General features: G+C 33.1%; 1 protein-coding gene across 1 annotated transcript in view; it reads left to right on the plus strand.

The window, feature by feature from the left end:
* Positions 1–12,979, plus strand: part of LOC106106784 — a 37,465-nt gene extending 24,486 nt beyond the window's left edge. The window contains exons 2-9 of the mRNA XM_013287443.1: positions 2,960–3,648; positions 4,145–4,264; positions 5,868–6,072; positions 7,354–7,441; positions 8,682–8,781; positions 11,145–11,304; positions 11,797–12,008; positions 12,840–12,979. Of these exons, the coding sequence (XP_013142897.1) occupies positions 3,042–3,648; positions 4,145–4,264; positions 5,868–6,072; positions 7,354–7,441; positions 8,682–8,781; positions 11,145–11,304; positions 11,797–12,004 (1,488 nt within the window). The 5' untranslated portion in view covers positions 2,960–3,041 and the 3' untranslated portion in view covers positions 12,005–12,008; positions 12,840–12,979. The remainder of the gene's footprint in view (positions 1–2,959; positions 3,649–4,144; positions 4,265–5,867; positions 6,073–7,353; positions 7,442–8,681; positions 8,782–11,144; positions 11,305–11,796; positions 12,009–12,839) is intronic.
* The last annotated feature ends 301 nt before the right edge of the window (positions 12,980–13,280 follow it).

Below are 13,280 nucleotides of genomic sequence, written 5' to 3' on the forward strand. Positions count from 1 at the left end.
AAAAGAATTATCCAAATCGGTCCACTAGCGGCGGAGTTATGCCGTAACACACATAAAAAAAAAATAAAAAATAAAAAAAAAATATACCGACGAATTGAATACCTCCTTCTTTTGGGAAGTCGGTCAAAAAAAATAGATAGAATGAGCGTCATGGATTGCATAAAAGATGATTTAATCGTGAAGGGAGTGAGAAATAAAATGACGGAGGATATAACGATCTGGTGTATCAATAACTGGTACGTTGACCCGACACGAATAATGAGAGGGAGAATCCGACCACGTGGTCGAGGGTTTGAATCCCGCTATTCGACGATTGTCTAAAACCATACCCTAGCACAACTCTAGAGCTTATTTGGAATTGTAAAAGAACTATTAGTAAATACTACTAATGTTTTACTAAAAAAAAATGTATCGTAAAGTTCAACTACAAAACAATTAACAGTTATAATTCTATTAAGTTACTAAGACTGCTACAAGTTGATATTTCTTCAAGGAGCTTAATTGCAAGCTGTTTGTTTGCAATTTACTAAGTTTGTTTCCCTTCAATAGCTTCGTTATGAAATGTACAACTTTAGTCATATATTTTCTTCGATTTCCCAACAAGTTTATTAGTTAATTAAGTAACTTATAACATACATTTTCGAAAACGCAGTCGTTTTTTATTGTTTTTCTCCAAAAAAATAGTAGCACCAAGTTCATATTATAATAGAAAAAATACTATTTGCATCTTAAGAAAACAAGAGATTTTCTCGTATTCTGTTCAGATGACCTAACACGAATTATCATGATTATGGTTTTCGTAATGTTATCGATAAAATTGGTATTAGATTTATTCAGCGCTCCTACTACTGCTAGGAAAAATGAACAAATTTTTCGATTTAAAAAAAATGTCGATTACGTTACCCGGAACTGTTACTTATTCGTGATAGACTCTCCGTTGTTTTAGCTATAGGAGAACCATACATAAAAGTACATACAAAAAATTAACAATAGTCGGACAAAAAATATATTTTTATGTTTTGACAGAAAACTTTTTCCGTGATATTTATCATAACATCAGTCAGACGACAAAATTACCGGCATACATTATCGTTAATGTCTCCGATAGAAAGTAACCCCCCCTTCACCCTCTCCTTTTATTTATGACTCTGCGGAAAGTTTCTTGAGAACATGGATCATAAAAGTCAAAAGATGTTCGCAAAAATACGAGTACATTTTCAATAACACATCATGATTTTAACAAATGTAATAGTAGCTGTTGCTCTTGACTTCGCCCGCGTGTTATTAAAAAAACAGTAAAAATATAGCCTATGTTACTCAGTGATAACATAGCTTTTTAATAGTGTAAGAATTTTTGAAATTTGTTCAGTACTTTTTGAATTATTTCAATACATACAAAAATCCAAAATACAAATATTTTCTCTTTTTAATATCAGTATAGATGTAGATGACCGTTATGATTGCATGAAATTAATAGGGATATGGTGTGATAATTCTGTAGGGGGAGTCCTATAAAGGAATAGATAGTGTGAAAGGTAACATTTGATAGGTGCTGCTAAGAAGAATTATGGACCTGGTAGCCGAAGACAATAAGAAGATAGTTAGAAAAGGACACAATGTCTTTTGTACTTCTATAAAATATCTTCTCGTAAATATCATAGTTTATGGTTAGTGGAAGCCATTAAAAGGCACTATAGGAGACTCAGTAGGTGGCCGCTCTATTTGTCACGCTGCGTGAACATTTGTGGTAGACTTTGTATCAGTGTCACCTGTCGTTGACCGACCTTAATTGACCTTGCGTGAACGTCGACAACTCGATAGCTATAAAGAACCTCAAAATTATAGTGCGACAAATTTATCCGACCAGGTGAGAGTGGCGCTGTAATCGCAGTTCTGTTACAAAATACGAAAACCGATTTACCGTCCTCAGTGTAATGTAATGATTAAAATGGTCGTTTAATTTAGATTTTCAAGGGACTTCTATCGCTCTATAGTGTTTTAATTTATGCCCATTGGGTCATATAAGCTAGTCTAACTATAAAATTGTAAATTAATTTGATAAAACCATCAGAATTAATGAAAAGAAATTATAACTAGCTTTTATGTGACTCTGTGGATTTAAAAAACAAAAGTAAGGAGCCTATGTATTCTTCCAGATTTCATCGAGATTCGTTCACCAGTTTAGGCTTCAAACTCTAACAAACATGCATCCATCTAATCTTTCGCATTTATAATAGTCAGAAGTAAGAAATCTGATATTGTTTTCACAAGCCTTGCAAATACAACTGAATCTAGATAAACTAATGTACGAAACTTTAAAAATGGTGTTATATTTTAATCTGAGAGAGAGTTTATTCGAGGAGAAATCTACTTATAATACGGGTTTTTAGCTCGTGAATCTATAATAATTGATAAATGTCAACAAATGAAAAAACTTCAAATCGAATAGAAACTTTCAATTGAATTGTTATAGTAATTTGTCACAGCTATATTGAAAATCTGAACTTTCATTCAATAAATTCAATAGCCAATGATATATTTTGTTCAATATACTATTGTTTTGCGAAACTATTTTACCTAATGACTAGCTGTTCCCACGCGACTTCATCCAACTAATATTATAAAAAATTAATTTCAATGTTCACATTTGTCAAATTATCAATTGCAAATGTCAAAATGACATACATAATGTCAAACCATGGCAACCTTGCTTCCTTGATGTTGGCAACAACTTATGATCTCTTTCCCACATTGGGGTTTTTATCCAAAATGTTTACCCCTAAGTTTAACGGCGTGAAAACATATAGCCTAAAGCGTGAGGTAAGTGTAGGGTTTTTTTTTTATTAAAAAAAGAGTTTTTTCGAAAATATGCTGTGATTGCTGACATCTTAGGCAACAAAGAAGGTGTGTTTACGCTTTATTATATTAGTATAGATTGTGTAACTTTCTTTTGTTCCAGATTATCTCATCGATGAACATTTGCTGAATTTTCAAAACAAAAAACTATCCGGTGATGAAGTTTGAAAGATCATTTATTCAAAATGAAGAAAACAAATGACAGCGTATTTAGGAAACTTAACAGATATCGGTTGAGGTTTGCTGATAAAATTGTTATCATACTGTATATATTCTTTCTAATTGTTAAATGTGACTGTGAAACTAAATTCAATGATTCAAGTCAATACGTCAACGAAACCAAAATAGTTAATAATATAGAAAATAATTTAGAATCTAATAACTGCCATAGTTGTGAAAATAGTAATTTAAATCAAGATTATATTACAAAAGAAAAAGTTAACAATGAAGAGATGAAATCTGAGACTTTTATGGAAGAAGTTATAGACACTATCAGCACGTTTACGAAAAAATACATAATTGTCAATCAAACAGAAAGTCAATTAGAAAATGAATTCGAAAAAGTATTAGACAATGCATTAAGTAAAGATCGATACGAAATTTTAGAAGGTATTGAAATAAAACTTGAAGATACGAAGAAAGACTTGATGCGATCAGACAAAGCAGAAGGAAGAGCATTATTTAGCACTTATACTTATGAATACAGAATATATCAGAAGATAAAGAACTTCTTTGAAACTCACATATTATCTATCAACCTTCCAAAGGCTGCACGACTGATGGGATTTAGATGTAAGTATATATGTCCGCTGTCCATACAATTACAGATGAGTTACCAATCTTTAATTTAATGTGGAGAGGATGTGAAAATAGGATATCTCCTCTTCCTATGCGTCCTCTCTTCTATGTAGTCCATTTTCCGTTCCCAGCCTTTTCTTATAAGTGGTTGGGAAGGGAAAAGGATTAAACAATGCTTATTGCACGCTCACTCATTAAATGAAAGACGGAATATCTTCAACTTCATGTCTGTCCTCTGTGTGGTTGTAGAATTGCACCAGATAGTCAGGTCAATTTGTGCCAAAGAAGTTTTGGTTAGTCTTGTTAAAATTACTGTTAATTTTTTATGCATAAGGGAGTGAATTCAAATGCTGATTGAGATGTATGGAATGTACCTACTGCGTTGTTCCTTTGCAGGGTAAAATACAAATTAATGGTCTTGTTTTTTTGCTTTTTAATTTAAGTATGAAAATTGTGTAGCATTCAATAATGATTATTTGTATATTTTCAGCTTTTGGTCTAAAGAAATTCTTCCTACCGTTGATAATCGGCATGCAAGTCTTCAAGAGCATATTGTTGGCAATGTTCCTGCCGAGTATTTTGGGAAGTTTCGGCAAAATTCTCGGTAAAGGTAAGTGAAAGTTCTTAACTTTCCTTAATTAAGTTGGCGCGGTTGTATTACATATCCTGTTTTGTCTCTCAATAAAGTATGCCAAGTTAGTTTATATATTACTTACTTTTTGCCCGCAACTACGACCGCGCGGTATTAAAAAAATAAAAGCAAGTAGCCTATGTGTTCTTCCAGACTATGCTCTACATCTATGCCAAATTTCATCCAGATACGTCCAACTACTGGGCTACAAACTCTAACAATCATCTATCCATCTATCATAAGTATGATAGTGTACACTATTGGATTAATTTTAAAAAGTCTTTTACCATTAGGTATATTAGTGAGTAACATAGGCTATATTTATTACTAGAAAAATATTTCTTACCGCGCGAACAAAGTCGCGTTTTAGTTGCAGTGTTTCTAATAGAGGAAAAAATAATCTACTTATATACTAATATTATAAAAAGGAAAGATTTGTATATTTTTATGTATTGAAAAAACTCAATAACTACTGGACTGATTTCAAATATTCTTTCACCATTAAAAAGCTACATTATCAGTGAGTAAATTAAGCAACATTTTTTATTATTTTTTAAATTCATGCGGACGAAGTCTTGAGCAACAGCCAGTGAATTAATTTGTTATAATGTATAAAACATTATTGTGTATAAATCTATTTTCAATGGCCACGGAAGATCAGCACATGTGCTGAGTGGATTTAAATAAATAAATAAATAAATAAATATAAAGTTAACGTTCATTAATTAAAATAAAATGAATAATGATATTACGAGCTGACATTTTTAATTATTATCATATTATTGTAACAATACATTATAACAGGAACACGGCATTTCCAGAAGAGTAATCCTTTGTATCAAAATAAACAGGATGTTTTCATGGAAATCCGACATTTCACTATATTTCCGTACATTCTCGTTATTTATTATTCACTTTGACAATTAGAATATTCAAAATAAACTATTTTATTTGTTAGTTTGAAAATTTCGTGGAAATACAGCGTGCGCACAACTTTGACTAAACTATCGCAGAACTGTTTAGTCCCGCTTTGATTTCTATGATCTTATAGAGGTGCGCTACTCGATTTTTAATCGTAACAAAACACTTGAATTGACTGCGAAACAATCGACAGTCGCATAACAGTTGTGCGATAGTTCAGTCAAAGGCGGTCAATTCTTACAATCACCTTTTTTCTCATGAACACCTCCCGCAATTATTTTGTTTTTCTCTGTAAGTTTTTATATTTAACTAGCTGTTGAAAAAGTACACCCCACAGTTACTCACAGATTACTTTTCTAACGGCGAAAGAATTTTTAAAAGGGGCCAGTAGTATTTGAGTCATTTTAATGCATACAAAAATACAAATATACAATATGGATATAAGACGCATCTGTAGTTCTTCTGGTGTTGCGGATGTGCAAGGGCGTCGTTGACCACTTTTGTGTTCCCGCCACTTCTTAGCCCCCTTCTCATATAAAAAAAGACAAACGTCTTGTTGGCCATTGTGCCTTTAGCTGTATACGAACTTGTTAGTCAAACAGATTTGATTAGTATTAATCAGTTATTTCTGTTTTTTAATTGCTTTTTTGTCTCATTCCAGGAATATCCCAGTTATCAGCCGCATCGAGTCAAGCGAGCTATCCACCAGCTAACACTGACGACCAAAGCGCTTATAATGATAACAAAGATTTTATGGGATACGATACAAACCAAGCTGGCAGTTATGCATACCCTCAAGAAGGACTGTATGAAGCAATGGCTGAAGCTAATGATGCCAATGATTTGTCTAACGTGGATATGTCCAGGTAAATTCCAATAATATTGTATACTAGCTGTTGCTCGTGACTTCGTCCCAGTTGAATAAAGAAAATACTCACTGATAACATAGCTTTTGAATGGTGAAATTTAAAATCGGTCCAGTAGTTTTTGAGTTATTTCAATACATACAAAAATACAAATCTTTCCTCTTTATAATATATTGTAAATAGGTTTTTCAATTGTAAATCGGTTTCATCTCCAAATAACTACTTTTATATACACTATCATAAATACTTAGTAATTGCAAAGGTCATCGCTCATTTGTCACATGCAGTCATAATGTCTTTACCTACGACAATATACACCATAACATTAATGTGCGATGAACTTTATATGTTAATCTCAATTTAACGAAGGAATTATCAAATCGAAGACTGGCATTATAGCGAATTCTAGTAATCGCATATATAAAAAAAAACAACGCATATATTCTATAAAACGATTATTTCGTAAACAATCTTATAATATAAAAAGCCAAAGATGTCTTTATGAAGATGGAAAAATCGAGTTTTGTAATCTTTGACAACCTTTATGCGCGGTTCATACTAGGCCAGAACAGCTGGACAGTTACGCTGGCCAGTCATAAAATGGACTCACTGGAGCCAGTTACCGCTAACATTGTGCCACTTGATTATCAATCCATATTGAGCGCTACTGACCAATTGTACTGGCAATGTGTAAACCGTGCATTATGTCACAGGTATTTTAAGAGCGGGCGACCTTTGGCTAAATTATCGCACAACTGTTGTACGATTGTCGATTGTTTCGCAGACCCAACTGTTTAGTTGCACAACTAAAAATTGAGTAGTGTGCGTAAATGGAGGATATAAGTACATAAAAATCAAAGCGAGACTAATAGTGCGATAGTTTAGTTAAGATTGTGCACACGCTCTTCTGATGAATATTATCTCGAATTCTGATTTTATATTTACTTCTGTATTGAAGCTACTTTTCTGTTTTATTTGTAAATCAGAACGCAAATAAAATAGGAAATCGAAATATCACCCGGAATAGAATTTCCGTGCGGCTTATGCGAATCTATCAACGCCAGCGAGTATTTTACGAAGTTAAACGTATGAAAAACTTTCATTTCCAATATGTTACTAAAATGAAAAATGCCGAACCAAAATGTCTTTGAGTGTTTTGTATAGACAATTTTAACAACGTAACATTGTAATAACGGGCATAAAATGTTAATCAATTTTTTAAATTTAGAACGTGACAATGGCTAACCGTTTTTTTTTATATTACAAACTTTTCGGTTACAGATTCGGTGCGAGTGGCCAGAAAGTGTCGTACCTACCTTCGAAGAACAGTTATTACAAAAATCAAATGTCCAACACTAACAATTACAAGGTAATTATTTTTTATAAACGTATCAGATTTCGCCCGCGACTGCATCTGCTTGAAATTAAAAAAAGTCTATGTGTTCTTCTAGACATCTAAATCTATACGAAATTTATCAAGATCCGTTCAACAGTTTAGGCTACAACCAAAGAAACTTTCGCATTTATAATATTAGTATGATTTAAACGCACGATCGCAAAATGAGATTTCATTGAAGTGGGTAGGAAATTAACGTCTTCAACTGGATTGCTCTATTCCACTGTAACCTCTATCATAAACGTAACAATTTGTCGTGTCAAAGATTAATCTATCCCCAGAGACGTCACTTACTATCACCCGAATTATAAGTCAACGTGGAGAGAAATCATATTTTCTAACAAAAATTTTTACTTAGCGTTTTGTTTTATATAAGTTGTTGAGACACTTTGACCCACTTGCGAACGTGTCGTGCTTACACTGGATGTCTCTTTATGCTTAAAATGGTGCGTATTTTATAACCTTGAAACAAACCTTTCGGGATTTCTAAATAAATTCTATAAAGCCGTTCTTGGAGAAAAGGTTAAAAATATTGTGCCTATGGACTAAACTATCGTACAACTGCTGTGCGATTGTCGATTGTTTCGCAGCCCATTCAACTGTTTAGTTGCACGACTAAAAATCTCGTGTGCACCTCCATATAAGTTCATAGCAATAGAAGCGAGACCAAACAGTCGTGCGATAGTTTAGTCAACGGTGCGCACGCTTTAAACACTTAAATCAATTTATTTTTGTAATCCTAATAGTTTCAAACATTTCAATATAATCTATGCTCATAGCAAAATATTCGTCCCGTAATTGATGTCAATATTATACTCGTAGTTATCTAATAACTTTCAATATATTGAAATGTATTAAATTGCACTTTATTAAGCATTCCAAAGTTTCATGTTTTTTTTTGTTACTAACTCGCTGAAAATTAGTATTAATGTAGAACATAATCTGGAAGAACACATAGGCTACTTATTAAGTTATTTTTAAAGTAAAAATTACAAAACCCTTTAAAGCAATAGAGAGATTCTTGTACAAGTATTTTACCAATGGCAAAAAGCAAAAGCAACCTAACACAGCTGTACATTCTAATCCTGCTCTACAGAATTCACAGAATCTATAAAATATTCCCTTCATATTATAATCAGCTTCAAACGGGAACAACAACGCTCAAACTATTCTCGAAATTAACTGAAATACTCTTAAGTTGTTTTCATTTCAGATTTTCCAGAAAATACCATCCTCCTCAGTAATTCTCAGTAACTACGATCCGTTCTATTCACCTCTGCTCTCTCGTCTGGATGGTATCTTCGCGAGATTAGGTAAGTAAATACCTTCAAAATTACTGACTCACTCCAAGATAGGTACTGACTATTGTTATTGCACGTATTCCTGCATTCTTTACTTATTGTTACAACAGGAATGCTCGCATTACAACATCACATCGCACAACAACATTACATCTCGTAACATCAGTCAGTACCCACCCTTAAACATGATTATCGATTATTAGATTTCACCCGCTCTGCCCGCGTGTATGATGTGTGTTCTTCCAGATTTTGCTCTACATCTATGCTAAATTTCATCCAGATCAGAGCTGTTTAGGCGGCAAACTCTACTAAACATCCATCCATCTAAACTTTCGCTTAGAAAGTAATAAAATTACTAATTAATGTTAAGTCCACCTACTGCTAAATACCAGTTCAAACAAAGTCGTACTTAGTCGCTAGCTTTCTTGAACGAAGTCACGGGTTAGATAAAAAACTTGAAACACCAAACCTCTTCAACTTATAACAACCGACTGAAAGGTATCTCTAGCACTTTGTGAAAACTAATTCTCGTCAGAACGAACGTAGAGTTACTAAGCCCGTTAATAGATAAGGCAATTAATGTTATATTTGAATATTTTTTAAGTCGTTATAATAATTTTCATAGATTAAATTCTGCCTATTTGTAAGGCCTAATTTAAGTCTTTTTCTTATAAGGAGAGGATGGGAAGGGGAAGTAGATTTAACGGTGGAGGAGATGCATAGGAAGGGAAAATGTCCACTTTATGTGCGTCTCCACCTCCGTCGGATAAAGGTAAACGTATCTGCAATTGCGGATGTCTATGGGCAGCGGTCGCTGCGCCATTTTGGCAGATTCAGGTGGCCGCTTGATCGTTTTCTACCTTATGTTATAAAAAAAGTTTTTATATTAAAAAGGATTAACCCATGATTTGTAGATTATAGGTCAAGTAAATACGCCTGAGCCACCGACTTTCCTACCTAATAATTTAGTTCTATTATCAAATTGCCGTGTTTTGTAACTCTATGCTTTACTAAATATTTGATCAACATTTCAGAGCGTTGAATATCTTCATAACATTCTGATATTAAAACCTTACGTAAATTTTCAATTTAATATAAAACATTTAATATGTAAACTCTTTGTGGAAAATGTTACGTGGAAATAATGAAATTGCGTAGGTTAACGTATGTAATATTTTTCTAATAAACAAAAGGAGAGCCAAACATAATAAAATATCTTTTTTGTATCGTTGTACTGTTTGGTGTTTATTCACGTTGTGTTACTTTAGCATTGACTTTGACTACTCTATGGCATAACTGTTTAGTCGCGCTTTGATTCATATAAGCTTATATGGAGGTGTGCACACTACTCGATTTTTGTGCATCTGAACAGTTTAATTGGCGACGAAACAATCGACAATCGCACACCAGTTGTGCGATAGTTTAGTTAAAGGTGTGCGCACGCTGTAATAGGATCTGTCAAGATAAAAAACGCTGACGCAAATCTACAAAATATATAATCATCTCAAGAAAATTGGGGTCATATTGATATTGGATTATTTTTATTGTTATTCGCTAGACAATAAAGTATTATGTTATATTTTTAACTCAAGTACCAATTTCGTATATAATAGGACTAGATAAAGGTCAAGGGAAATAAAAGAATACGAATAACAAAAGCCACCGTTCCATAATCTTAAATAAAAGACCATATAAGTTATGTACACTCAACTTCGGTCGCGGTGTACCACTTACCAAAAAAAACTCTCATCAAACTTCATACTTATACATTTTTTTTTCTCTTCAATTTTCTTTTCATTATATGTGATTAGTAACAGTTAATTTCCTTTTTTTCTCGTTTGTATTTTTTTGTTCAACTGTATTATGGTGCAATGTGTTTTGGAACTGATTAAATGTTTATTATTATTAAAAAAAAAACTGTTCAAACCAATCAACTGTGGATGTTGGTCTGCGCCTCTTTTATAGTATGGAATCCAGACCGCAATACTTCATATTATAACCAGTAAGTTATATTGTACAATCGAGGAATCTAACCGTGTACCACTTTAAAAGCTGGTCACTTAAATGTTTTGTACGCATTACGATCGCGGAACAATAACCACTAGTTATAAAGCACCTAAAGCTTGTGTAAATTGAATTACCAATTATTGTATTACATTAAAAAAACGAGACATTATTATAAACTAAACGAAAATACTCAGATTTACTTAACCTGGCTACGACGACCAGTTTTGTATCCTTCAAGGCCGTTTTTTTTGAGTGTCTGATATTTTCCGGCCAGTCTTTCACAGACTAGTGTAAGCGTTTAGTGTTAAGTGAATGTAGACTTTGTTGTAAATATATTACACGTCTCAATAAACTGTTATTCTTAACAGGTCTAGCACCGTCGGAGAACTCTATCGACGCTGGTATGGGAGGTCAGAACGTGATTGATATGAAATTGGAGTCATGTCGAGAGCAGCTAATCTGTCTGATGTACTCCAGCCCTGCGAAGTACGCGCCCTACAGTAACCTGGTGTCGGCTCAATTGAGCAGGTAAATGGAAGCTACTAAATGTGTTCATGATAATTCATGTTGAATCAGCGAGCTAATGTTTTGACACGTGGAAGTCACTGGGCGATACACATGTCAGATTAACATTCAAACATGCCTGCAACTAACACGTGCTGGTACAGTCGAGGAAATTGGCGATGGTTCACTTAAGGAAAAATTACCTTGTTCATTGCAACGAGAGACACTCAACCTCTTCTTACAAGTTACAAAAAACCAGAGAAAACGAAGTTATGTTGTTGATCGAAAAAACAAGTTGGTTTTTTGTGCAGACATATTTAAAGCTGCGCTGCATGTTCTGCTTCTGTTCCGCGTCGTTGTTAAATGTTCAAACGACTACAGCTTTTAAAGTAAAACACGGTCAGTTTCCCCGACTGTACCTGGCATGCAAGTGTACATTAACACGTGTGTTCCCGGCTTAATTTTACCTAATAAGCAATCTTAAGAAACCTCTTTTTTAAATGTCTGTAATTTCAGGGAACTAAACGAGCTCCGTCGTCCAGTGTCTGACAACCCTGAGATCTTGCGTTTCTTCCGCTACATGCGGGCAGCGCGCCGTGGCCAAGAGGGAGCAGACTGTGTAGGACTACACCCGGCGTGTGCTACCGCCACACCCTCGCATACTATGATCGCTGCCTACCATGATATCAACAAACTTGTCACCGCTAGGAAGATTAGAAAATGAGACGGTAAATACTTTTGACGATTGTCGATTGTCAATTGTTTCCAACCAATTCAACTCTTTAGTTTGCACAACTAAAAATCGAGTAGTGTGCGCACCTCCTTATAAGTTCATAGGAATCGAAGTGCGACTAAACAGTAATGCGATAGTTTATTTTCAGGTGTGCGCAGGTTCTTATTAATACCGTTGTTAAAGTTTTTATCGAAATAACTATTTGGTTTATTTGAGTTCGTCGATATAAAAAAGAAAAAATGGGATTAAATATTTGAACACCTTGCATATCAAAATATCTAGACTCATATACTTTGTTCAATAAATATTTTTCTTTTTCGTTGTTTAAATAAACTAGCTTTTCTTTTATGCATCACAAAAATTCCTCCGTCGTATATTATTTATGACATGAAATGTTTTATGCGATTTACATATTCACGTCAAAGAATAACTGGCCAGTTAAAATTTGAATTATAAAGACAACATGCGACTACAAAATAAGAGAAATAAGTGCCGTAAAAATAGACGGCTTATTTTATAAAAGGTGTGCCAAAAACGCACACGATGCGTAAATTAATACAGTTTTTTTTTCTATATTAACTGTCAACACCTCTGTTACTTTACTATATGATTTGGTAAAGGTTTTCGTTTTATTGTTGCTCGCGAATTTGACCACGTGAAATCAAAAAATGTAGCGTATGTTACTCAGTAATAACATAGCTTTTTAATGGTGTAAGAAATCGATCTATTCGTTTTTGAGTTATTTCAATAAATACAAATCTTTCCTCTTTATAATATTAGTTTAGGTTATGTATGTGTAACATTTATAATATGTTAAATTTTACAGGATTCTGAAGATTTCGGAGCTGGATTCATTCTGCGGTTTTCAAAGTCTATTTATTTTAATATCATAATCAAAATGAATTGTCCCAATTGTAAAAGCTTTTATAAAAAGTTTATATTAAGTATCCAGTCCAATTATTCTTATTGTTTCATTTTAAAGGTTCACTCTAAATTTTAACTTTTGATATTCCATTAAACCATCACCCTGTATTTCAATAAAATGTCTAAACGTAATTAACTTGACAATAAGATTTTGTGATTATAATTTTATTGTATTTGAAACATTAATTAACGTTGACACATTTAATGAAAATCTTAATTAAAATTAAATAATATTTGTTCCATTAAAAAGATGTAAATATTAGATTAATTATTTGTTTAATTAAATTGTTGAAATGAAAAACAATTTAATTATGTAACGTTTAATTTAACATTTCTTTAAAAC

The sequence above is a fragment of the Papilio polytes genome, unplaced genomic scaffold, assembly GCF_000836215.1.
Source record: "Papilio polytes unplaced genomic scaffold, Ppol_1.0 DF822178.1, whole genome shotgun sequence".
NCBI classification, from domain to species: Eukaryota; Metazoa; Arthropoda; class Insecta; order Lepidoptera; family Papilionidae; genus Papilio; species Papilio polytes.